At 39.6% G+C, this 27,863-nt stretch overlaps 2 protein-coding genes across 3 annotated transcripts in view; both read left to right on the top strand.

Moving 5' to 3' along the window:
• Positions 1–1,899, top strand: part of LOC110970183 (M-phase phosphoprotein 9) — a 39,240-nt gene extending 37,341 nt beyond the window's left edge. The window contains exon 24 of the mRNA XM_051938863.1: positions 502–1,899. Coding sequence (XP_051794823.1) covers positions 502–603 — 102 coding nt within the window. The 3' untranslated portion in view covers positions 604–1,899. The remainder of the gene's footprint in view (positions 1–501) is intronic.
• Positions 1,900–3,326: 1,427 nt separating this feature from the next.
• Positions 3,327–27,863, top strand: part of LOC110969064 (membrane-associated phosphatidylinositol transfer protein 2-like) — an 85,843-nt gene continuing 61,306 nt past the window's right edge. Inside the window, exons 1-2 of one of the 2 annotated variants that reach the window (XM_051938862.1) lie at positions 3,327–3,656; positions 16,870–16,907. The gene's annotated coding sequence lies outside the window, so the exon portion shown is untranslated. The remainder of the gene's footprint in view (positions 3,657–16,869; positions 16,908–27,863) is intronic. The other variant, XM_051938861.1, reaches the window with a different exon arrangement.

Below are 27,863 nucleotides of genomic sequence, written 5' to 3'. Positions count from 1 at the left end.
GCTGAGTCGAAAGATAACGGTTTATTGTGCGCCGGTTGTTTCTGTCAGAATCGTCGCGCCTCTGTCGTCACTTCGTTACGCCCGCCTTCTGACTCTACACTTCATGGTGATTGGTCCGGCCAGTTTTAGGAGAATCCAGCCTCGAGCCTTATGGAGGGTAACTAGACCCATCCTGGCAGAGAATTAAATTAGTTGCCGTGGGTTGTCTAGCACGGCTAGGCTAACTAATCGTGGGTTTTGCTCAGGAGTGCACTAGTTTGTTGTTTTGATGGAATGGCACATCACAGACAAGTAGTTCAAGGACAGTAAGACAAGGAGAATTTGCTGATTCTTTGTGGGGTTTTTTTAAGTTTCTGGCTCTGATAAATGGTACAATTGTGTTGATTTTTTTTTTAAAGATGTCATGCTTTTGAAACCTATTGGTAGACTTTAGAGATTCAAAGGATAAACTACTAATCAGTTGTTGAAAACATTCAAGTTTCTGCTTCACTTCATCCTCAGGTGGCCTTAGAGAATCGTCTGGAGAGGCTGAATCGTGAGCTGGGATCCATCCGAATGACTCTGAAGAGATTCCACGTCCTCCGCTCCTCTGCCAACATATAGCAATGTCTGTCTTCTTAAATTAGTGTTGATGCTACAACTTAGTGTCTTGTTTTTTTACACAGCACTGATTGTCCTCCCGTCTCTCTCTGTGCCATGAGCCCATCTGTACAGCGACTCCGCCACATTTTTTTATACGTATGACTTATTACTCGGGGATATTTTTTATATGTCGAAAAGATATTGCAATTTTTTGGAGTATATTTTTAGTAAAGCACAGATTTCTAAAGTCGTTTACTTTTTTAGTCACAGAAATATTAATAAGATTCATAGGTTTTACCTGCCACATTCAGGAGTAGATTTTTAAATCGGCTCAGTGTAAATGTCAATGATCAAAACAACTTTCCAGCAGAGACATTCATCCACTTGGGAAATATCACTGCCATTTTTGCGCTCATGCTTATTATGCATTTTAAATTTTTCACCATTTGACAAGACATAAAACATTGTTGCCTCCGCCAGGAGGTTATGTAATCATCGGAGTTTGTTTCTGTTTGTCTGTTAACAGCATAACTCAAAAAGTCATGGACGGATTTTCACCAAATTTTTACAGAATGTCCGGAAGAGCAAAAGTAACAATCGATTAGATTTTGGAGGTGATCCGGATCACCGTCTGGATCCAGGATTTTTTTGAAGGACTCTGTACAATTGAGAGATGGCCGCCAAGTCATACGTATAAAAAAAATGGCGGCCATCTCTCAATTGTACAGAGTCCTTCAAAAAAATCCTGGATCCAGACGGTGATCCGGATCACCTCCAAAATCTAATCGATTGTTACTTTTGCTCTTCCGGACATTCTGTAAAAATTTGGTGAAAATCCGTCCATGACTTTTTGAGTTATGCTGTTAACAAACAGACAGACAGACAAACAGATGGCCTGGCGGAGGACTGCAATCTCCGAGTGCTTTTCTAGTTATTTATGCTTTTACATGTCAAATTACATTTTTATTGTCCTTTTTACTGTTATTTATCTGTTTTTACATGTTGCTTTGGGCCAAACTTTTTGACTTGAATCTAATATTTGTTTACTTGAATCAAATCGCCTTTTTCCTTCGTTTACTTTCCATCTACTTGTCGTTTCTTGCTTTTTGTTTAAATTTTGCCACAGTACTGGACCAGCACACACACATTTCCACACAGATTTAAATCTTCAGTCAGCTGTTTCTCCTTCAGCGATGCTCGTGCATGGAGTTTCTTGCACTGCTTTTTTTTTTGCCATGCAGTTCTCCTACAATGACCTGAACACCACTGGATCTGTAGTGTTGTTGTTGCACAATAAATGAAGCTTTTTTTTTTAAATAAGTACAACTATCACTCTTCTTTTTATGCCATATCAGAACCGATGAATTTGTGATATTTCTTGTTGTGTAAGCAGTGTGAGTATGTTTCCTTTTGAACGAGCGAATTTTGTCATTCAGCGACATGTTTGTGTTTTCCCCTTGTTAAGTCCGTTCAGTTTGTCAAATATGCAAGACAAATACGCCAGCCTTGTCAACCAGTCAGGGTCTGTGAGGTGGTCAGTGAGCTGGGAACCATGCTCCATTAGAAATAAGTGCACCTCATCCCGCAGTTCATACAGGCGGCTCAGAACTTTTCCCCGTGACAGCCACCTGACTTCTGAGTGGAACAGCAGGCCCTGATGCTCTGATCCCAGGTCACTGCAGAGGTGGAGAACAGCCTGGTGTTGAGTGGACGGGATTTAATGTAGTTGACCATTTTGATCGCGGTGTCCAGAACATGGTTAAGCTCTGGGTCGAGCGTTTTACTTGCAAGAGCTTCTCTGTGGATAATGCAGTGGTTTTTGCTCGTAGCAGCGCTTGACACTGTGATATTTGGCCATAAAGAAATGAAGAGTTCATTTGCAAAAACAGATAACTCTGTTTTGATAAATTTTCAGAAAACTTTGTTTTTCATTGTTTTCTTGAGATAATATCAATCAAACTGAAGCTGATTTGACTCAGTAGAAAAATACATGACAAAATAGAGAAAAAATAAATTGTTAGTGTTATTGTTATTATCTCAAGTAAACATTACAAAAATGAGTTTTCTGAAAACGGAGTTACCTGTTTTTGCAAATGAACTCTTCAAATTTAAATCCCTCTTGTGTGCATGGCCAAGTGTCAGTGTCAAGCGCTGCTATGAGCAAAAAACAACTATTTTATCAGGATGTCTTAATACCTGTGTGTCTATTCTGTGCACAAAGCATAATTAGCATTCAGTTTCCCGTCATATGGGAGGAAATGAATCAGAAAATGTTCACATGTAGTTAATGATTAACTGAGTATTTGCCAAATAATTGATTAATTGATTTATCAGTGCAGCTCTGTTACATATAGGAAAAAAATACAGGGAAATATATTACTTGAATTGGTCAATTAATCAGTGAATAGTTGAATTATTTAATAATTAGATTAACTGACTTAAAGTTAAAGATTTATTACAATATGTGTGGCTGCTATTTTACATGTATCAGTATGATTGTGTGCTGGTTTTGCTACTTTGAACTGTGTCAGTCTTTTTGGTCCGTGGTGTTATGGTTTTATATTGAACAGAGTAATGCTCTGCTCTGGTTTTGCTGATTTTATCTGTAACAGTCATTTCAAACTGTGTTTCTGTTGCTGTTTACATGGAGGTATCATAGACTGTATATCTTTATATACAGTCTATGGGAGGTATTCTTCCAGCAGGGGGCTGTTAACCGCTAGGGGGCGCTTTCCCCCCCTCGCTGTCCTGCAGAACGGCGTCCTGAGCCCTGATGTAACCGTATCATCAGCCACCGGCAGCTTCTCAGCACAGGAGCCCGAAGCCCGGACAGGACAACCGGCTGCCGGATGATGAAGGAGCGGCGGTGACAGCGGCACTGACAGGCGGACACACACTGGGGAATGAGCGCTGCGTGTGGGGGGGGACGACAGGACGGACACCGCTCTGCCTCCACGGTAGATCATAAACCCCGACATATCATCAGGCTGCCTCGTGAAATACACCTTGAACCGCAGCGATGTGGCCGGTATCAGCGCCGAGGACGGCGGGCTGAGGAGCTGCAGAGTGAGCAGGTGAGTCGCTGATGATGCTGACGGATCTGTTGTTGACGCTGAGAACACGGTGCCGCTGCTAATTAACGCTCCTACCGCTCATTAATTAGTCTAATTGACGCGGTGCAACGCTTAATTAATTCTGTCATTATTTGCTGAATGGGGCTGTGGTGTGCAGGTGGCGTCCGTCACTGTAGCAGAGCAGAGCAGCTGACCAGTCCAGGCTGTGAAGCTGACTGTGAGCTCCAACATGGCTCTGTGAGGGGCAGCATGTTGTGTGTCTGCCATGAAGGAATTAATAGACAAGGGGCCCCTGGGAACAGACATGTTAGAGCCCCCAACCATTAGCAGGAGCCATATATTCTGCTCCTTTTCAGACCATTTCTCTGCGTGTTTTGTGTCTCATTGTGGTTGTTTTGTATCGTGTGATTCCTGCTTTTGCAGATGTTTTTTTCCCCCGAATATCAATTTTGTTTCTTTGTTGTCTTTTATTGTTCCTTTGTGATCATTTTGTGTCTTTCTTTTTGTTTTGTGTCTACGTGTGATCAATTTGTTAGTCCTTTTGTGTATTTTGTGTCTGTGTTGTTGCTTTTTTTTCATCCCATTGTGGTTGTTTGTGTTGACTTAGTGTCTATGGTAATTTTGTGTCTCTGTATTGTCTATTTGCATCAGTTTGTCATAATTTTGTGGCTTGTTTTGCACCTCTGTGGTTGTTTTGTGTACCTTTGTGGTCATTGTCCATCTCTTTGTAAATGTTTTGTGTCACTGTCTTTGTTTTGTGTCTCTTTGATCATTTTGTGTGATCATGTGTGTCTTTCTGTGGCAGTTTTACTTTTCCTTGTGGTTGCTTTGTGTCAGTTTGTCATTATTCTCTGTTTCTTTGTTTGTTTTTCTTTGTTGTCATTTGCCATGTCTTTGTTGTTGTTGTTTTGAGTCTCTTTGTGATCAATTTCCATTGTTTGTTTGACTTTCTAACAAGATATTTCACTTCAAACAGATGCTGGGGCCTCGGGGCTCCGTCCCTTTGTAACTAAATATTACCCTGTGTTTTGTTTGCGTTCATGTTTGCTGTGTTGTAGTGTTCTTGCTTATGTTGGTACATTGCCACCGTCTGGTACAACTAGTTAGCAGGTTAATGCACTTCCTCGAGTGTGTGAAAACAAACAAACAGGTGCTGATCTAATCGTTACAGCCCTGATAGAGGTCAGGTTACATTCAGGATTGAAGTTGCACAACTTCTTCAACAATACTTGACATTAATTGGTGAAGATTTTCCAAGGTAATCCAACTTATTTTACAAAAACTAAACAAAAAAGAAAGTAATTTTATTTCCGCACTATGCTGCAGTTTACAAGTCCGATGACTGACTTATAATTTTAAATTGTCAGAAAACTGAGAACATTTCCTCGAAAGACTTTTAATTTGCAGCGATCTAAAAAAGAAAAACACAGTTAGAAATCGACAAACTTAAATAGGAGTATTCCTGAAATTTTTGCTTCAAACAGCCTTTCATTAGCTCTCATCTGGCCTACATATGTTAGATTAGAGATGCTAGAAGGCTCCTGTATTTCGTGCCATTTAACTGAAACACTGAAACATGTGCAAAGCATTACTGTGTATACATTTTTTTTAACTTGCGTATTTATGTGAAACAATTTGTCCTTGCTACAGAGACCTCTGTATATCCTGCTAACTATGCAGACAGCTAAACACTGAAGGTGAAATCTCTAAAGGAGCCATTTATTTAGATATATACTGCAGTGCAGTAAGAAACTTTCTAGGAAGCGTCCCGTAAACTTGGAAAGCATTAATCAGCTACGCTGTCCTCACGGTGCCTTGAATAATCATGGTTTCTGTGCAGCACAGCAGAACACTAAATTATCCTTCGTGACCTGTTGAGTGATGAGGATGATGCCCACAAGAAATCATCCGTAAAATGTGGGCGGCTGTGATCGTTTATTGTATTTAAAACTTTGCTTTTTAATGAGTGTACTTACAGTCCAGTCTGTAGAATCTACTGCTGTGAATGCCAGAAAATGGCAATGCTAATATCATAATGCTAAGCAGGTGTAATATATATCAAGTTCACCATTTCAGTTTAACATGATTGCCTGCTAACATTTTAAACATGTTGACCATTATAATTATTCAACATCAGCAAGTTAACAAGATATCGGCATGGTCGCTGTATCCAAGTACGTTTTACTCTAAATATCTTTTACATTTCCTGTTGGTGTTTCTGTGTGTCTGTAGTTAGTTATTGTGTATTTCCTAGTTATTGTTTGGTGTCAATATATTGTCATTTTGTGTCTCAGTGGTTGTTTTGTGTAGTTTTTAGTCATTTTGTGTTTATTTTTGATTGTTTTGTATCATGTTGTAGTCATTTAATCTCTTTGTGGTTGATTTGTTTGTTTTATTGTTTATTTTAAACAATGCAATCAACTTGTACTACATTGTTCCAAGAGCTCACGTTACCAATGGGAAAAAGAGTGATCTGTGTAAACACAGCCTGCAGTTCAGCCTGAAATCGCTTAATTTTTGTTACGTGACTGTTAATGTTTGCTTAGTCACTCATGGCTTCTCAGTTGTATCAAGAAGAGCAGATTTTTATTTTATTCTTTTTTTGTACAAGATCTGCTTACAGAAATCCAGAAATTCCCCATAGTTACTTCCATAGTTACTTTGTTTCAGTTTGTGCCTCTGTTATTGGCGTCATTTTGGCGATTGTTTTTATCGGTGACATGCCTTTCAAATCTGTCAGCACATTTAGATACATCATACACAGATGCAACTTTTACGTTACGTCAATAAAAATGGAGCAGAAATTGGAGATTCAACAAACCCTTGGATGTTTTAACGATTTGGAATTCTGAAGTACTGAGACCATCTAGCAAAAATCAGTTATCGGTTATCAGAGGATCGTGCAGGTCTCCTGTCAGCACTGCCATCGGATCCATTGCATGATGTACTGGTCCTGTTTCCTCCCATTTCAGGTTCATTGTGTATGATTTGAATGGGTGTGGTGGGAGTGAAAGAAGATGGAGCCTTGCAGGATCTGATTATCGAGCCAAAATGATTAGGTTTGCTTTAATGAATGCTGTTAGGAAGTAGCCACCGCAGAAAGAATGAGTCATAGTATTGATTGCTACTCCCTCCTTCACTCGCTCCTTCTCCCCCCTCCCTCTGTCTTGTCTATCCATTCATCCACCCTTCCTCCTCGTCTCCTTCATCTCACCCCTTGAAATCTATGTTTTCCCTCCTCCTCTCCCCTTTTCCTTCTCTCCTGGGACGTGCCAGATTTCCCTTCCTCCCCTTCCTCTTCTCAGGTTTGAGGAGAGGTGGCATGCAGCCCGGCTGAGCGTTGCATACCAATAACGGTATGACTCGTTCGGCTCTTCAGTCTGGATTAGGAGGAGGAGGAGGGCTGCAGGGCGCTTTTAGAGGAGGGGAGTGTGGACGGGGGGTCTTGTCACGAGATGCCACGTCATCTTGGTGTGTGAAATCTATTTTTAGCAGCGTAAACAGAGGGATTCCAGCCCACTGATCATGGCTTTGCAGTCAGGACTGTGTGGTGGGAGGCTGCCAGAGTGTGCGATGCTGGATGTGAATGAACAACACTTATGTGAAGCCCAGTCTGTCTTCCTGCGCTGGCGTTCCACTCCATTCCCACCGTCTCGGCCTGTCGGGATGAAACTCTGCACCGCAAATAGACCAACGGGTCTGTCTGCCACTTTCTCATCCCCATCCTGATTCACATGCAGCCACGTCTAAACCGCCTCATGTGGAATGAAAAGCCTGTGCTGCTGCAAATTTGATTGTTGACTGAACAGGAGCCATACAGACAGACATTGGAACATACAAATAAGCAATGCAAACATGGAGCGACTGCGAAACAACGGACCACAGGATATAGAGGTGGAAGAGTCCCCTGTTCCCTTTCACACAGATGAACCAGACACAGTCCCAGATGGGCTTTAAGTTTCTTTGTTGGCTTTTTTTGTGTTTGTGTGCGTTTCTAGCCTTGTAGCATCTTTGTGGACATTTTCTGTGCCTTTCTGGGTGTTTTACATCCAATAGGGGTCGTTTGGATTGTCCTGTGTCTCCTGTTAGTCATCGGTGTCTCTTAGTGGTCACTTTGCATCTTTTTGGGGTTATTTGGTGTCTCTGCAGTCATTTAGAGTCTCTTTATGATATCCTCTTTTGTGGTAATTCTTGCCTTTTTGTGGTTACGTGTGTGTTTTGTGGCTGTTTATGTCTTTTTGTCATTTGCATCTCTTTGTGACTATTTTGTGCCTTTTTATCTTGGTAGTTGTTTTTGTCTCTTCTTAGTGGTTTTAAATATTTTGCCTTGTTCCAGTAATTCTGTGCGTATTTCCTTGTTTTTGGGTTGGTTTGTGACCCTCTCTGGTCATTTCTCTGGTTGTTCACCTCTTGGTTAACTTGTGCCTTTGCTTGTACCTCTGTCGTCAGAATCAGGAATTAGTAATTACTATTATTATTAAACAGGTAAACCTGTGTGCGCTTTGGTTGCAGCAAAACAGTTCAAAAGTAAAACTACATTAATGACAAATAATAATTGAATTTATTAACATAATTTACACCCAGTACCAGTTCATTATTTGTGACTTTAGCTGCTACATGCACCATCAAAAAACCCCATCAATAAAGCCATTTTCTGCTTTAATACTTTTAGTTTTTGCTCGTTATGTATATTTTGCTAATATATCTGCAGTTTTACTTGAGCAGTATTCTGAATGGAGGACTTTTACTTGTTAGAGTATTTCTGTTGAGTGGAAATACTGTTTCTACTCAAGTAAAGACTTCGACTGCTCCTTCCACCGCGGATACAAACAGATCAAGTTGTTTATAGACCCACATTGTCAGGGTTTACAGCGGGCAGTCAGAGGTGCCCTGCCAAGAACATTTTAAATATAGATCCGTACCTACATAACGTCCCCAGTTGCTCTTGGAGAGGTGGGTGGGGTCAGTGGGGGTCATGTGAGACCGAGGTTGGCAGGCAAAGATGGGGGTAGGTGTAGGGGTTGTTCTGTGGATTGAAAGCTGTCACGTTTGGCCGGGTTTGCGGCGCTCGGTTTGAGCACTCAGCCTAATTAACAATCCCTCGGCTTTGTTCAGACGCAGCGAGGCGTTGTGTCCTCATCAAATATTCAGCCGCACACAGATTCAGTTGTATGGGTGAGGCAGAGCAGCCTGCTTACTTGATACTTAGAGCGTCACTCTGTTAGTTAAAAGTAATCTCTCTGCTTCCTCAAAGATTAGACTGATTGCCAACAAGTCCAGAGCTTACAGTGCACAGGCTGTTGTACACTGTAAAAAGACCACTTTAGATTATTTGGCAAAAATATGGATTACCAGCTGTGAGGCCTCGCATATGTAAAACAAAAAAACACATACAAAGCAAATGTCTTCTGTGATGTTAATACGCATTTGCACACTTTTGAAACAATCTTATCCACTGATAGTTTGTACTTTTCTTTAGTCATATATCTACTAATAAAATAATGTTGCACTGAATGGCCCAAAAAAACCTCAAATGTCAACTACAAGAGTCTTTCTGTTGAGGCCATTAATGTCAGTCAAAAGACTTCAGAGCCACACTTCCAGATGAAATCACATTTATTTCTGTAGCACATTTAAAACAACCCGAGATGACCAAAGCAATGTACAAGCTGTCTAACAAATTTAAGACAGAGTAAGACTTGTAATATCAACTTGTAAAACAAAACAAAGTAGCATTGCTAAGAGGCAAAAAAGGAAAGCAGCTTATAATATCATTTAAAACCAATAAAGTAAATGTGAAATAGCAACATACTAAGTCAAGTATGAGCAATCAAAAGCCAATGAAAATATGTACATGCTGAGATTTTTCTTGCAAATGTCAAAAGACGAGGTACATTTGATTGATAGAGGAAGGCTGAACCAAAGCTTTGGAGCTGCTGCAAAGACACCACGTCCTTTACACGCCAGCCCCGATCGTGGAAACGTTAACAGCAGATGGTCTGAGGATCTAACATGACTGAAAACAGTTTGGTGTCGTCTTTGTTGCGTGTGACACTTTTTCTGTCCGAACAAACTCACTCCTTTACAGACATAATGAATGCAAGTAATCAAGAGATGGGCCCGTGCTCTTAATAGATATTAATCTCTGTGACAAATGAAAGTGGCTGGAAGGACCTGGTGTTGCTGCTCTGTCACCCTCGCTGCACTGGCTGACGCCGGCTGTATATTAGCCAGCCTCGGAGGCCTGGAGCTGGGCCAAACGCTAATGGTGCTGGGTTAAGGAGTGGATCGTCCTCTCCTTTATCTGTGGCCCTTCGAATCTCTCCGCTCAATTAACGACAGCGTCTTCCTCTGCCGTCCTTCTGTTTCCTGGTCTACATCTCATTAACAGCAACCTCCTGCTCCCCCCCCACTTCCACCTGCTCGCCGTCTTCCAGTATGCGACGGCTGTGATTGTCACAGATTCTCTTTGTGCTTTGGCTATGTCTGTTTTGTTTGTTTTTCTGTCTTTCTGCTGTATGTTGTTCACACTTGAGATAATTGCATGAAACACATAAACGAAGGGTAAATATACACAGGAGTAGCATTTAATTGGTAACACTTTTTGGAATTTCAGAGGAAAATGCAGTTTTTACTCCTCCAGATTAACAGACTGTTTTACTTTACAGTTTTTTTTAATTTATAAAACACATGAGGAACTTTTCAAAATGTTGCATTCTTCAACAGAAGTGAGTACAGGCCTGTGTAATATCTCTTAATGTCAGTATGTCGAATGATTCAGCACTGCATGACACAGTAACTGCATTACTTTTAGGTTCAACAGTGGGGATAGTAGATATATAGTAGACTAAAAGCAGAAAAAATAAATGCCACAGTAGAAACTCAGTGCAACAAAAGTCAGTACACCTTTCTTTAATGAGGGTTACATTTATTTTTCTGTATTTTCTATGTGAAACTTTATTTTAGATGACAAACTTAACACTCTTCAGCATGAATGATGCCAAACTTCTGGGAGACGTTCTACTATTCCACAGTGGGCTGCTTGGCTTATTTTTTGGAAAAAAATGTAATATCTTGGCTAAAAATCATCCCCTGGTAGTGATTGAGGGCTCATTTCAACCGCAATATACTTGGGAATACATCTAAAAAGATATCTTTAAATTATATTAAAAAGTTAAGGCTGGAGGGAGATTTTTCTAGACATAAGTGTAGGGTTCCACCGATGGAATTTGGTGATTAAACGTAAATTTGAAAGGCGAGACATGATATTGCCTTCAAATGTTTTATTAACTAATTCTATGCAGAGTAAATGACTACTTTACAAAAAACATAACAGTGAAACATGAAGTTAGTTATCCTCCATAGGCCTATCATAACACAGGACATAAAGGCTTTTCTCTGAACTTAACCATGTAACCTAATGAATTATTCACAAAGATACACACGTGGACAAAATTGTTGGTACCCCTCAGTTAAAGAAGGAAAAACCCACAATTCTCACTGAAATCACTTGAAACTCACAAAAGTAACAATAAATAAAAATGTATTGAAAATTAAATAATCAAAAACAGCCATTACTTTTGAATTGTTGATTAACATAATTATTTAAAAAAACAAACTAATGAAACAGGCCTGGACAAAAATGATGGTACCTCTATAAAAGATTGAAAACTATTTGACCAGAGTGACATGATTAACTCAGGTGTGTCATTTAATTGACATCACAGGTGTTTCCAAACTCATAATCAGTCAGTCTGCCTATTTAAAGGGAGACAAGTAGTCACCCTGCTGTTTGGTGAAAAGGTGTGTACCACACTGAACATGGACAACAGAAAGCGAAGGAGAGAATTGTCCCAGGACATCCGAAAAAAAATGATAGACAAACATCTTAAAGGTAAAGGCTATAAGACCATCTCTAAACAGCTTGAAGTTCCTGTGACAACAGTGGCTCATATTATTCAGAAGTTCAAGACCCACGGGACAGTAGCCAACCTCTCTGGACGTGGCCGCAAGAGGAAAATTGATGACAAATTGAAGAGACGGATCGTTGGAATTGTATCCAAAGAGCCCAGAGCAACCTCCAAAGAAATTAAAGGTGAACTCCAAGGCCAAGGTACATCAGTGTCAGATCGCACCATTCGTCGTCGTTTGAGCCAAAGTGGACTTCATGGGAGACGACCAAGGAGGACACCACTGCTGAAAAAAACTCATAAAAAAGCGAGACTGGAATTTGCAAAAATGCATGTTGACAAGCCACAAAGCTTCTGGGAGAATGTCCTTTGGACAGATGAGACCAAACTGGAGCTTTTTGGAAAGGCACATCAACTCTATGTTCATAGACTCAAAAACCAAGCATACGAAGAAAAGAACACTGTCCCTACGGTGAAACATGGAGGAGGCTCAGTAATGTTTTGGGGCTGCTTTGCTGCATCTGGCACAGGGTGTCTTGAAAGTGTGCAAGGTACGATGAAATCTGAAGACTATCAAGGCATTCTGGAGAGAAATGTGCTGCCTAGTGTCAGAAAGCTTGGTCTCAGTCGCAGGTCATGGGTCTTCCAACAGGACAACGATCCAAAACACACAGCCAAAAACACCCAAGAATGGCTGAGAGAAAAGCGTTGGACTATTCTAAAGTGGCCTTCTATGAGCCCAGATCTGAATCCCATTGAACATATGTGGAAGGAGCTGAAACATGCCATTTGGAGAAGACACCCATCAAACCTGAGACAACTGGAGCTGTTTGCTCATGAGGAGTGGGCCAAAATACCTGTTGACAGCTGCAGAACGCTCATTGACAAATACAGAAATCGTTGAATTGCAGTGATTGCCTCAAAAGGTTGTGCAACAAAATATTAAGTTATGGGTACCATCATTTTTGTCCAGGCCTGTTTCATTAGTTTGTTTTTTTAAATAATTATGTTAATCAACAATTCAAAAGTAATGGCTGTTTTTGATTATTTAATTTTCAGTAAATTTTTATTTATTGTTACTTTTGTGAGTTTCAAGTGATTTCAGTGAGAATTGTGGGTTTTTCCTTCTTTAACTGAGGGGTACCAACAATTTTGTCCACGTGTGTATTACTTAAACTACATAATGTCACATTCATTGGGTGTTTATCTCTGTTGGGAAATTTCCTACAGCTAATACTTACTATGAACAGAATACCATCTTTTACTATGATCCATGCAGTACAAGTAAAGATAAGTGCATTTTGGTTCTCTAAACCATAACTAGTTCTGCAAGCTATTTCACTGCTCTATGTAGTTTTGTTTTAATGAGAAATACAAAAATGTGAATCCTTAAAAGGTAAAATTGTGACAAAAAACTGGAAAAATCTACCAAATTTCAAGAATTTTTAATGAAATCTGCCCTAAATTGATGCCTTAAATGACTATTTTCAAAATTTGAAGGCAGTTGTTACACTTAGAGACATCTAGAAGTCTTTTTATACTGCAAAGTATGTGCATATTAGAAGTACTACTTACAATTTCGATACATATGTGTTAACATCAATCGCCCAAGGTCCACACAGGGGAACTTAGACCTTCTTCAGTAAAATTTGATCTGTGAGAGTTGCCATAAGCCAGATTTTCTGACACTTGTATTTTTCAACACCTGACATCATATTCTTTCAGAAAATATATACTTTCCCATATCTGGCTTATGGCAAGTGAAAATATTCTGGGTGGTACATGAAAATAGTCTCAGAAAAAAAAGTGAAAATTTACTATATTTTTTTCAAACTTTGCAGAAATCTTCTAAATTTAAGCAATTAAGAAAATTTGGAGCAGGTAAACCTGAATATTGTTAAAATCTCAGGTAAAAATGATTAATTTCTCAAAAAGAAATAGAATGAAATAGAATGAAAACCTTATGCTACTTACGCTAATTGGACGCCTGTGGAATGTGTCATTTCCTGAGATTCAAACTGGCCTAACTTTTTAAAGAATAGACCGTTTGACATGATTTTTTTTTTTGTTGTTGAACTGGATTTTTATTCTACTATAAGAAAAACAAAAATAAAAGCAATTTGGAGGGGGTCAAATTTTCTAGATTTCCAGGTCCCAGCCCACTGTGTATTCTTCTTTTTTCCAGCTGCTCTTTACTAAAGGGGTTGTGCTTCTCTGTTTCTCTTTAAAAAGCCCCAAAAGTGTTTTATTGGATTCAAGTCAGGCCCTGTACAAATGTGTCTTGATCTCATCGGACCAAAAAAATGTGCTCCAAATCTTCATCAGGCTTCTTTTCGTGTATTTAACAAGTCTTCTGCTAAAGTACAAGCAAGCATATTTGCCTTGTCTCGCTGTTCGTGGGGGTTGATGTTATGAACTGTCATTCACACTGTCTGAGCCGTCACAGAAACTGATTTTCACTGATAACTTCTATGCCATGTCTGAGACAGCTGCCTGTCTGCTGTTCACAGCTAGTATGTGAAAGTAGCGTGGCGTTATATTAAGAGGATGAGCACTACAGCCGTGATTAGTGGTACTGCCACTCATTTTGTTCTTCCTGAGTTTCCACAGATTTTTAGTGGGTTACTGCTCTTTCTAGTCTCCCAGTCAGATTTTCAGTTCCTCTGGCAGGTCTTTTCTATGTAGAGCTTAGAGGTCCAAAACTGAGAAAGTTCTGTTTTTCACGGCTCTTTTTATGACCATGTTCATACACTTATCCCAGGTGTACTCTAGTGCAGTCCATCGGTGCAATACATCTGTTTACATTCACTTCGTTTTCTGTTAATCTGTTTCTTGTTATTAGTATACAGTTTACATCTTGTATTTGTGTTATTTTATTTTTTATATATATATTTATTTTTATTCTTGTTTTTTCTAGACACTTTACACACTTGGCTGCACAGTGGAGTAGTGGTTAGCACTTTTTACTTGCGGCAAGAAGATCCCCGGTTCAAATCCCGGCCTGGGCCTGGGATCTTTCTGCATGGAGTTTGCATGTTCTCCCTGTGCATGCGTGGGTTTTCTCCGGGCACTCTGGCTTCCTCCCGCAGTCCAAAAATATGCTGAGGTTAATTGATCACTCTAAATTGTCCGTAGGTGTGAATGTGAGTGTGATTGTTTGTTTGTATAGTATGTAGCCCTGCAACAGACTGGCGACCTGTCCAGGGTCCAGGGTGTCCCCTGCCTTCGCCCGAGTCAGCTGGGATAGGCTCCAGCACCCCCTGCGAGCTTAGTGAGGATAAAGCGGTGTATAGAGAATGGATGGACTTTACACACTTGAGACACTTTATACACTGAGACACTTCACGGAGACACTTTGCGTTTGTACTCTGCATTTTGCACTTTATATTCTTTGTTATGTCTATTTTACTATTAACCTCTGTGTAATTGTGTATATTCCACTAACCTTTGTTTATTCAGGGTTTCTGCAGGGCATTAATAAGCATTAATAGTCATTAAGTTGATTTTGCGAAAACTAAGGCCTTAAATAGCATTAAAATCATTACATTTGATTCTCAGTGACATTAAAAATTCTTTCTGCAGTTGTCAAGAAAAATATTTGACAATAATAATACATAATTTTTATAGACTGCGATTCGTCAGATATGTGCATCTGCGTAAACATGCCGAAGCATTGCAGTAATTGTTCCGGCCAGTCAGGTACAATTGCCAAAAACTACATGTTTTTGAAGTGGCAGACGGGCTGGACCAGGTGGAGGAGAGCTGGGAAATGCAAATTCCCGCAAAAATCGTTAAAAAACATGGATTTCAGAGAATGACTGCAGCCTGTGGGTGGTCAGGTGTGTTTTCTGGATTCAGAAATAGTGAACTGTAGGGACAGTTTTCATATGAAAATCATCTTTACAAAAATACAAACCTGTGTAATTTGTTGAGTTCGCGGTCGTGGCATTTCAGTTTTTACAGTATAGCATTAAAATGGCATTAAAAAGCAGTAAATTTGACTGTTTTATTCCTGCAAGAAACCTTGTTATTGTTTATTGTATTGTACTCTGGCAAAATACTTTCCTTCCAGATATATAAAGTAGATCTTATCTTACTCACATTTGTTGTCCACTGTATATGCAGTGCTTTCCGAAAGTGTAATAATAGCAAAGTCAAATGGATGTTTTTGCTCCTTCATGTGTTTAAATTTGAGATGAAAACAAACATAGCAATGAGACCGAAGTATTAACTGGCATTGGCTATTATTTTATTCTCTTTATGTGCAAATAGTGCTTTATTTTATTTCGTGCATGAAAGTACGTTACCTGTAAAGTGAAATTTCAGTCTACTGTTAACATATTTTTGTAGGGCACTGCATTTTATGGTTAATTATTAAGCTAACTCATTAGTTAAAATGTAGATCCTTCATTTTATGCAGGCAATTGATTAAACACAGTGAGTTTTTTTTTATGTACACCATGTGACAGTGAGTAGTAATCTACCAAAGAAGCCATAAAATACTGCTAAGTATTTGTCAAAAGCCCTAAAACTACAAACTGATTCCTGGAGTTTAGTGATGTAGCTGCAGCTCTCTGCGTTGCTTTACTGCCTTCCAGACAGAGATGCTGGGTGTATCTGGAGGCCCAGATGAGCGGTGTGAGTGCTGATTAGCTCCCCTCCCTGCTCAGAGAGTGATGCATTGCCATCATTTACCAGAACGCAGGAAAGCAGAGTAATTTGAGAAACGTCACAACTTACTCCAGCTGCAGCACGCAGCCCCACTGCCATTGCTGTGCTCCCTCACCCCCACCTTCCTCACCCTCACCCCCTACTTCCCCTCCACCCCCGCCCTGAGCTAAAAATAGCCCGTCCTCTCTCATCACCCAGCCATCACGTCAGGGCCATGTTCACTCTCATTTGCTGCCCACGCCTCTTTTCACGTTGTGATGTTTTGACAGTGTCAGATGATCACATTAGCTGAGGGTGAACACGTTTGGCATCCGTCAAGGAAAACAGATTTCTGGCTAATTTGAGACGCACAAATCACCATTTAAATAACATCCAGTTTTCCTAATATATTGTGTTTTATGTCCTCTTCTTTTCAAGTATTTTAATATCTTTTTGCTTTTCTGAAACTGGATTGAGGAAGGAAATTATTGCGAAACGTGACTTCTGCTCCTTAATCTGCTGTTTTATAAGTGCACGCTCTTCCACAGAGTTGTGTGTTAGTTCGCTGAAACCATGTTACTGCGCCGCCTCCTTAAAAAAAGGCATTAGTGGTCTGCTCGCTGAGTCTCATCTCAGCTGTTTCTCATTCGCAGGACAAAGGGTGGAAACCATCGCTGGAGATGAACTGTCGGTAAGTGACAACATTTCATGTCTGTGCTTCTGTGAACTGAACGTTTTCCATCCGCTGAGCAGTGAGAAGGAATGATTCACATCCTTTTCTAAAAGTAAAAATAAAAACAATGCAAAAAATCCTGCTTGCTTGAAAATCGTAGTGCTATGAGAAAAATGTGGTAAAGATAAAAGTAAAAGCAGGCATTCTCATAAGACGGAAAGAATCGTTGCATTTTTAACACGCCAGTGATCCTTAAACTGCTCAAATGTCGTGCAGCTTCAATGGGAAACCCACAATATTACACCAAATCGCTTCATGCAGAATAAAGGGATTTTGATGAATTATTGCAAGCGTCTCATTTAAACATTTGAAAATCGAATTCTGTCAAAAAACTGAGACTCTCCACTCCTCGGTGCAAACGTGAAGCCATGACTGATTTAGCTGTGATCAACAAGCATGTGACAAAAATCAGTGGTTTAGCCGTCGGCTTCCACAGAGCAGATAGAAGACAAGAAGGGAAACAAATTTAAAATTTAAATAGTAAAATATATACATCATGTAGAGGTACCATTTTTCCCCAGTATTGCAGACACCTATAGGGAAAAATGTTGAACATGTTGGTTCCAGGTTTATTAAAATAAGTAATGTAAGAAATTAGCTTTAATTTCTCTCATATTATGATTAATGTTATTTTAAGTATGTTATACAGCAGAGAAGATGTCTCCTTTTCTTTCTACTACTTTCTACTTCTAGCTGTGGCTGTTTTATATCACAGCCAACAGTGAGCCCACAGTGAATAAAAATGATGGAAGAAAAAATGTCCAGAGACTGCTTGACACTGAGAGTGCTGTATGGCTGTCGACACTGAATATTGAAAAATCAAAAATGTAAAGCATATTTTGCTTCATTTATTTGCTTACTACGTAAATCCACTAACAGTGTTGATGTCTCCAGTTTTGTTCTAAACTATAGAAAATAGTAATGAGGAGTTGTCCAGCGGGTAAAAATAGTATGTGGAAATAATTGCAATATAATATAATCACCTCAAAGCAGTAGTTAAAAGAAGCAACAGATTATTTCCATGTCAGTTAATCTGTTGACAATTTCCTCAATTATTCAAATAGTTGTTTGGTAAATGAAATGTCAGGAAGTGGTGAACAACAGCTGAGACGATGTCCTTAAATGTTCTGTTCCATCCACAAATGCATTCCGTTTACTGTCATAGAGGATATTTACATTGAAGAAGCTGGAATCAGGAATTATTTCCTCCCTTAAAAGATACTCAAATGATTGATTGTTTAAACAGTTAGTGATTAATTGAACAGTTGACAAGTAATCGATTAATCATCGCAGCTCTACTTTCTCACTCAAGCCAAGATCATTTTAAACCATGCAACCCTTCTAAGTGATGTAGTCATGGAAATGAAACTCGGCTGATGAGAAATATAAATGTGACAATCCGCTGTGGATTTCTTCAAACACGTGCAGCGGTGACGTGGCCACAAATACCATCAGTAGCGTCACAGCAGCCGACAGTAACCTGCAGCTCTGGCCTGTGTTTGCAGGAAGAGTAACAGACGTGTTTGGTGAGGAAAGGTGCGCTTGACAAGATCACAAATTAACAGCCACATCGGCAGCAGACGTTCACGTTGCGGAGCGGTGTGCAGCGGGACCGTGGTGTTTGGAGAGCAGGAGTTGATTCTGTTAGCGTGTGCTCTGCTGATGCTCAGATAAGGCGCGTGTGCACCGGGTGGAGCACCCATCAACAAGTCATTTTCTGCTGAGGACGTGCAGCTCGCTGATAAAACGGGAGGTTGAGAGCGAGGAGAGCGATGAACCTGCTGCTACTCAACCCTCAGAGCTCATTTTTAGTTGCTGCATGCTGGTGTGACTGTAAATCCAGGTGGAGGTTTGCCTTTGGTGATGTGCTGTAGTAAAGTGTCTTCAGGTTCATCCCCTGTTGTGCTGGATACACCGTGTTTGAAATGTCCCTACAGGCGAAGCAGCAGCCTCCCAATCCCCTATAGAACACGTCTGGCTGCAGGTGGGATATTTTTAAGCTGAAACCCACTGAGACGCGTTGGCTGGATGTAATTAAAGAGACATTTATAAAGCGCAGACATGTGAGTCATGGAGTTTATCCTCTGCTTGCAGCCCTCACTCAGTGCACGTCAGGCCTTGTTCAAAGAACAAGCTCTAGTTTGCATTCGAGTCACAGAGCTGAGCATCTGAATTTCTGGCAAGTAAATATTAGAAGTTCATTAAAGAACACTTTCCTCAGAGGAATAGCTGGCAATGCTTTATTGTACAGGCCCATTTCTCATAATTTAGCTGTAAATTTTTAAAAGGTATTTCCAGGAAAGTGCTACATAGTTTAATAAAAAACTTTAATAAGGTTTAGCTGCTGCAGTTTGTAGCACCCACTGGTTATGTTTCAACTGAAAAACTGTTTTGTAAATTAATACATGAGTAATATTACTGAATATGTGCGATTTCTAGGTTGTACTTGCATACTTTCACTACAGTGACATTTTGCAGATAATTTATTTAGTATATCATCTGTACTTTTATCTAAGTGAAGGATCTGAATATGTTTTCTGAAACTGAGATTAAACCAAATAATAGGTGGAGGTGCTGGTGGAAGGATTTTGTTACCTTTTCACAGAGCGAGCCAGGCTACCTGTGTAAATTCAAGTTGTGCTCACTAAAATAAATTGGCTTGATAGCTTAATTTTTTTTACTGTGAATTCAGGATTTTAAGTCACTATCTCCATCTACGAAACATCCAGACAATTTCAGACAGTTAAGGTTGTGTTTTAGATGACCTGTAAGCTGAACAAATAAAGTGTCATTTGACAAATCTGCTCAGCCAGAGGGGGCTTTTCTTATTTATTTAAAATATATTTACATTCGTGTTGTTTCGCTTTCACAATTCAACATGCTACTGCAGTTTTAACAACAGTTGGTTACCAACAATTTTCTGTTTAATTTTTTCATGGCAAGATGAACAAAAAACTACAGTTACATAAAAGTGCTTAAAGCACAACAAATCCTTATAAATAATGTAAAAATACTATGGAAAACAACTTCACCTACGTATTTGTAAAGGAAACACTTCAGGTTTTTGTTGAGCTTAATCTTAATTTTTTGATAATTTCAGCATTATATTTGAATGTAGAATTCTTTCTTTAAACTGGAATTTTTAACTAGCCCTGCTGATCCTGTATAAAAACAACTCATATGATATAATAATGATTTTTATTTATAGAGCACTTTTAAATATCCCAGTACTTCACAAGGCTATAAAACTGAACCGTCAGCCCATATGCAAACCTTTATGTTTATATAACCAGATAGGATGAGATGATCGGATCTCTAATAGAGAACAGTTTCTGTCGTTTTACAGTGAAGTCACAAAGCGGAGTGTCCAACTGAGTAACAGTGGTCTTTAATCAAGCAGCAAGTCACCTAACAAAAAGCCATTAGAAACCATCTGGATAGCAATGCACACTTAAAAGATGTTAGAGTAGCATCACAGCTGCAGTGTGGATAATCGTCAGCTTAAAATGCTCATTCAGAAGGAAATACCTGTGTTCACATCGCTCAGCTGGCTCATTCAAATTCTGTGGGCGAAACACACAGCAGGAGAGGCAGGACGGTCACGACGCCCTGCAAACAGACGCATAATCATCAAAGCTGCTGATCTGCCTCTGGGAGTTGCGATAAAAGTGACGCACGCACACGATTTGCATGGATTCTTCTAAACGTCGCTTTCACACTATCACGTTGAAAAATGATCTCATGTGAGTGACAGATTTGTTGGAACGTGTCAGCAGATGGTCTGCGTGTTTTACTGCATTGGATGCCGATTCAGTGAATGTGTTCATCTTTTAAAGAAGATCTCCATGACAAGTCTTGGTTTCTGCTTCTTTTAGATGTTAAATGGAAATTAGATTAAAGCTGCAAGCAAAGATTCTTTTTTTCAAAACAAAACTGCAAAAATATTTTTGGTTTCAGCTTCTTAAACATTTGGATTTGTCATTTTGCTCCGTTTTATGCAATTGTAAAATTAATATATTTGTTATTTTTTGGGAATAGATTAGAGCTTCAAAAATAGGTGGATTAATTGATTAACTGGTTCGTTGATGTCATTTTCTTTAAGAAAAAGTACCAAATATGTCTTTTGCACCATCTTAAATGCACAGATTTTTCTTTGTCTTATTTTTAGAATATTGTAAAATGAATGTGTTCATATTTAGCTATCAACAGTTAATAATTGTTGACGTTAAATCGGAGTCTCACATTTATACTTTTTTTATGTACGCTTAAATAAAGAAAGGAAGATTTACATTCAATGTGAGTTATAATTCCAACTTCGATTGAAAATAAATTCCTGCACTTGCAGAGCAGATTCTGGCTCAGTGTTACACAACGATGCTCACTGAAAAGGCAATCAGTCTGGTGGGCTGCGCCGCCAGCTTGCTGCATCACAACAAACCCCACCAATCAGGCTCCAGCCTCATGCGTCTCCACGGTAACAGAGCTTCCTTAGTCCCGGAGAGGTGGAGACAGTGGAAGGGGGAGAGCAGAAGAGAAGGAGAGGTGGATGGGAGAAGGAGAGAGAGGTAAAAGAGAGGAAGAGAATCGATACCTTCTCTTATTTCACAGTGAGGATTTCAGAAGCAGAGCTCCTTCCTGATCAGAGGTGGGGGGGCGGGCTGGTGTGGACTGGCTGACCGCAGAGGAAGGAGGGAGTGTAGGGATGGGGTGGAAGGCTGCCTGGGTTGGGAGTCTCTCTGGGGTTGGGATCTGCAATGGCTCCTAAGCCTGTGCTCAGTGGATCAGCTGGGTGGCTGCGAGGTTGACAGGTAAACATCTGATTTCTTTCACAACTCCATCAGAGCGTTCTTCCCTTCGTCCGTCACTGCACTGTTATGAAAACACAGGTGAATTACATGATGGCAACATGGATGCTGCCTGTTGGGCTGACTGCTCAGGATGAGGATCTGCAGGTCGCTGCAGTTTTGTAATCTTCTCTAAGGATGTTTCGGACAGGAAAGCGGTGAGGTTCGTTTGTAAGGACCAGACTGAGCGCTTCAGCAGAACTCATGTCAGAAAGCGAGGCATGTGTTTTGAAAAATGACTGCTGTTTTTGAAGGCATTTCCAGAATCCTGACACACTCTCCTACCCATGTGGATAAAAAAAATGTTTAGTGGAGTAGATTTTGCCAGGGGCACGTTTCAGCTAAAATTGCTGGTGTTAATTAGCTTTTGCAAGAAGAAATAACCTCATGCTGCAAATTTTGGGTGGAAATGAAATATTTCATGAGAGCAACACCAATAAATGCCTGCATAAATGACATTTATGTTTTATTTTGGTTCTTATTGTACAAATTGAGCTATATCCTGGCATCATTAATGTCGTGAATTACAAATATTGCCAACTCTTACTCCATTTTAATGGTAACTCACCTGTCAAAGCACAAACTCGATGAAACGATAAAAGAGCACATCATGCTGGGTGGTGCAAACGGGCAGCATGCTTGTCCAGTGGAGTGATAATCAGTCATTATATGAGGTTATGCTAAATAAAAAATGGAAATAACAAGTACAACATGTGCCAAGTGCCTACAGGTGTTACCAGTGCTTGAAAACAAATATAAACACAACCTCCGAATTTTTGTCACATTGCTGTTGATTGTGCTAAATTGTGCAGAACTGCAGAACTTTATGTTTTTCCAGGACTTCAGTCCATGCAAGCGGTTTATATGCAGCGAATTTCTTCTAAAGATATGTGAAATAAAGTGTTTTTGATTAAATATCACAATTTAATGTGATGTTTTATCATACCAGGAAAGATCACTTTGTTGCTGGACGTGGCAGACATTCAGCGTACCGGCATGTTTCCTCACTTCCCCAATGCAGAGACAAATCCTGTCAGGGGATCTTGTTAGTGCATCCAGACTGCTCAAGATTTGAATCAGCTGCATCCTGGTGCCTCAAAGTGTGATGTGTAGCAAAGAGATGATGTGTTGGCCTCTTGCTCTTAAATCTTCTGGTGCATAACATGAACATAAAGTGACAGAAATAGACTGTGCTTGTATACACTACCAGTCAAAAATTTGTCATTCAGTGCTTTTTATTTATATGTATTATTTTCTACACTGTAGATTAATACTAAATATTAACACTTTTTTGTTTACAACGTAATTCCATGTGTGTTTTTTATAGTTTTGATGTCTTCAGTATTAATCCTCAATGTAGAAAATAATGAAATACAAAACGCTGAATGAGAAGGTGTGTCTAAACGTTTGACTGGTGGTATATGTAGCTATTACTCCATTTGCCAAGGAATTTAAAACAGCTTTGATTTTAATGAATTAAGCATGGCTTAAACATTAAACAAGGACTTAGAAACCTATGTACTGTACAGCATTGGTGTGTTTTTAGTGTAGATGTGTGCCCATATGAGGGGCAGAAACCAAACCAAAAACATAGAATTGTTTTTGTGCCCTTAAGTGTGTTTAATTAATGTTTTTCTAACAGCTAAGTATAATCTGCAGCTACGCTTGGTTTTACAGAGCTTATTGTTGATCTTATTTATCTGTTTTACTGCAAATTTATTGTCTTGATTTACTCTCTGCTGTTGTAGTGCCATTTTGGGTGCATCAGGCTGCTGTTTTGTGACCAAAAAGCCACAAAGCTAACCGTTGGAGACCGACTTTTGAATACAATGGAGCATTTAGGAGTTCAGGAGACAGATGTTTCTCTGAGGAGTTGTTGGAGACCCAAAACAGAGGTTAAAGAGAGTGAACATTGGAGTTAGGTTCACAAGAATGACTCTGAAAGATTGATCATGTTGCTCAGTAACTGCTGGATGTGTAAGCTGCTTGCTCACAAGTTTCTTATATAAAATAAAGAGGTTTTCAACCCCCAAGTAACCAAAATGTTTTGTACAGCAAACATCTTTGAGTCCAAAACTCAAAGATATTGAATTTACTTGGATGGGCAGCAAACAAAAGCACAAATTGTACACATTTTAAAAGCTGAAATCATCATATTCTGTCAGCACACAAGCATGTTTATCACATGCTACTAGCTCTGTTTAGTCAAACTTTAATGGAGTACAGCGTGACCATGATTACATTCATCTCATTACAGATTTTACCTTGCCTCGTAACCTAAAGTGAGAGATGATGGAGACCAAAAACAGAGCAAAAAAGCGATATAATTTGATTAAGATAGACACAACTATGACTATCTGCTTGTTGTGTAAATAAGCACCTGTTTAACATACCATCAGAAAACATGATAATATGTCAGTTTTTAGTCTTCAAGTGGAAGTGAAAAAATCCAAATGACTTCAGATGTTGAATTCACAATGATGTGCAAGAAGTACACTTCAGTAACATTGCGTGTTTATGTTGTAACAGAACTGTGTTTGTCTGTTAGCAGTGCTTCAGAATGAGCCTTTCATGCAGTTCAATGGGTTTGTAGCACGCTGTAACTATGTGGATCTCAGTATAAATTATATTTATATTCATCGCCCAGGGGCAACAAACACTTGACTACAGGTTTCATTTCAGATCTCGCTAATACGCTGAGCACTCACATATGTTATCCGCTGTGAATAATCTAGCAGCTAAAGATATGGATATTTGCTCTAGCAGTTGTGGAAGACCAAAAACAGAAAGAGATATATATAAATAACCAACATTTGGTGAACAAATTCAACAGATTAACTAAGAATGCTCCTCAGCTAGTCAAACATTCTGAAAAACATCTGAATGGCAACAAATGTCAAAACTCAAAGAGATTCAGTTCACAATGATGTACAACAATTCAATTCAATTCAATTTTATTTATATAGGGTCAATTACAGTCAAATTGTCTCAAGACGCTTTACAGAACCCAAATGCCTGACCCCCAGAGCAAGCCCAAAGGCGACAGTGGCAAGGAAAAACACCCTTTTAACAGGGAAGAAACCTCGAGCAGAACCCGGCTCTAACAACAATACTTTTTATTATCCCCCGCCAGCCGTAGGCACGAAGGGGGATATTGGCGTGGGCACGTCCGTCCGTCCGTCCGTCCGTCCGTCCGTCCGTCCGTCCGTCCGTCTGCATTTCGTTTCCGGAGCATATCTCAGAAACTACTTGAGGGATTTCATTCATATTGCACCCAGGCCATCTCTATGTAGTATAGATGTGCCTTTTGGGGTGTATGACCTTGACCTGATTTTCAAGGTCATAGTGAGGCACTCCAAATATTTTTGGTTTCCAGATCATAGCTCAGAAACTAGTTGAGGGATTTCATTCATATTGCGCACACTAAGCCTGTTGGTAATGTAAATGTGCCTTTTGGGGTGCATGACCTTGACCTGACTGTTTTTTTTTTTTTTTTTTTAATTGTAGTGAAGATGTATCATTTCGTAGGTGTATCGTCCAGTATATATTATTATTTCTTGCACTTAGAGGTACTATATATAAGGCGGGGGATGTTTTAAACGGAGCGTGTTTATTAAAAGCTGGATTCAACAATTGTTAACTTTTGCTGCCTACTGAATTACAGGTTTAGCGAGACTGCATTTATCTTGTTACAAACTTTGAGGTAAGAAATTTGTCAGAAAGAAGTGACAGTTTATTCTAAACTCCAACACAAGTTTTTCATGCCACCCAGTGTGCCTTTAACATGCCCTAAGTATGTGTAAGTTAGCACACTATATCTTTATATTGACATCCAGTGGAAACATACAGTAAACCAGTTTCTTTTTTCTTTCATCAGGTGGTGGAGACCAAAAACAGAGAAAATATTAGTATTAGAGTCAACAGGTGGGAACAAACGTGACTCTAGGTGAATGAGAATGTTGTTCTTACTTTAAAGGCTGTGATGCTGTAGGTTTGTTGTGTTGCAGTTTGTTTCTGCAGCCCTCCGTGGAGTAAAACATTTTGTTTTAAAGAGAGTGTTGATCTGACTTCTTTGTGGTTAAGTCATGATAACGTTTCCATTTGTGCAGATCATACAGTAGATTTTATCTTAATAGTAGTATTTAAGCTGCAGATGCTCCAGAGATGAATTGTCTCAGTTCATATCTTTCAGTCTGACACATTCACATTGAATGGTGCACTTTGGGTTGAGTTTGATGTCAGTAAGTAGTTGGTGGGCTGATTCTCCAGGGGGTCGGTTGAGCCAAAAGTCAGCCCTCAGGAACCAGCTGCTGTGTGTAATGGACCAGAGCTGGTTTCCTCTGACTTCTCCACCTCAGTAGCAAATTTGGTACAATTTAGCTGTAGGTCTTCTCCGTCTGCCATCACACAGGACTTTGATAGAGGGCAGCTGGCAGCCAGTCACCCTCTTAGTGCTGCAGATGAGACATTTAGTTTTCCTGCAGAGGGAGTGCAGACGCTGACACTGGCTGTGATATTGAGCTCAATTAGAAAACTTTTGAATTCGACCAAAAACTATAGGTGTGTTGAAAATGTCCCCGCAGCTCCATGAAATCAGTCCTCCGTATGATGTTGTTGCTGATTGTCAAAGTATTTCCACCCATTTGTCTCAGTTTGAGTCATCAAAGCTGTGCTCACAGTTGATTTCTATAGAGGCCAGTGTTATTTTTATGATTGTTTTGTTCCTAGTGGTACAGCAAGAGCTGCAAACCTAATCAGTTAAATAGATAGAAGTGCACAATGAAAGCAGAATGTGATGGGGTTTGGCTGTTCCTTTGGAAACTGGCCATAAGCCCAAAGGGTCTTTGTTTAAGTTTGAAATCAGTGGTGGACTTTCCTAAAGTAATTATTGGGAATGGAGCCATATTCAGTGTCTGATGCTGAGATAGAAAGCATTACTTCACATGGTGATAAACTATACCCTGTTATTCTGAAAACTGCACTTGAAGTGGTGCACTTGTGGGGGTCTGCCAAGTGAGTGTTTCAATGTTTTAGTTTCAGGGCCCAGTGCTCGTCTTATTAGTGTGGATTGAAATGACTCCTGTGGTTTAGTGTGTGTTGCCACCAGGTGTGCAGTATAGCCATATACTGTCCTACATACAGTATGCTGCAGATATAGTGGATTGGGTGAAAAGCTTGCTTTCAAGCGCAGGACCAAGTGGAAAAATGTTAGTTTGCCCTGTGTACAGACTTCTGTACTGTTTAGCTCTCTGTGTTTGTGTCTGACAGACAAAAATAGACAGTTTGTCCTCATTTGTGTTTACCTGATGACGAAAAGTTTAATGTGCTCCCTCGATTTGGTCTATTTCTGGTTTCCATCAACTACCATTTAGCAACTTTAGCACCTAAATACACCACAATGTGGTTTTCCAATATATGAGAACTGAAGTAAATCCTGTAGTTTAGTGTATGTTGCCATTGGGCATTCTTTTTCAATATACTCTGTGTTGAAATACACATACTTGCAGCATGTAACAGGCACATTTAAGAACATCAATATGTTATTTAGGACAAGTTCTCACCTCTTGTTTCTTACAGAAGAATACAGAATTAATTCTTACCTCAGTGTTTGTAATGAAATAAAAGTAAGTGTTTAAGTAAGATATGAGTAAATATTGATGGCAGTGCATGATTACCTTTTTTAGTCGTGGGTCAACTGACCAGAAAGTAATCAACCATGCATCTTTGAGTTATCTCAAAGAAATGTGTGGTGACATGGATTTTTTGTGACTTTATTGCCACCTGGGGGCCAAAAACTGACATATTGCCACATTTAGGTACAAGGCCACATTCATTGTCATTTTCATCCTCCTGACTCCAGTGCACTCTCTCTTAGCTCCGTCTTTTGTCTGTACCACCAACCGAGGCAAATATGTGTCTCTTTAAATACTAAATGCTGAACTATGTTGACCAGCTACTCTCTCTCTCTAACTGTGTCTTTTTGCTGTATGTGCTGAGCAGGCCATGCCCAGTGACTTTATAGAGCATCTACTACCTATACTGAAGATGCATTGACAAGACTCCAGAAAAC

Source organism: Acanthochromis polyacanthus, chromosome 18 (genome assembly GCF_021347895.1).
Source record: "Acanthochromis polyacanthus isolate Apoly-LR-REF ecotype Palm Island chromosome 18, KAUST_Apoly_ChrSc, whole genome shotgun sequence".
Classification (NCBI taxonomy): Eukaryota; Metazoa; Chordata; class Actinopteri; family Pomacentridae; genus Acanthochromis; species Acanthochromis polyacanthus.
The sequence above is the reverse complement of the archived record's forward strand: the minus strand, read 5'-3'. Positions and strand labels throughout refer to the sequence as shown.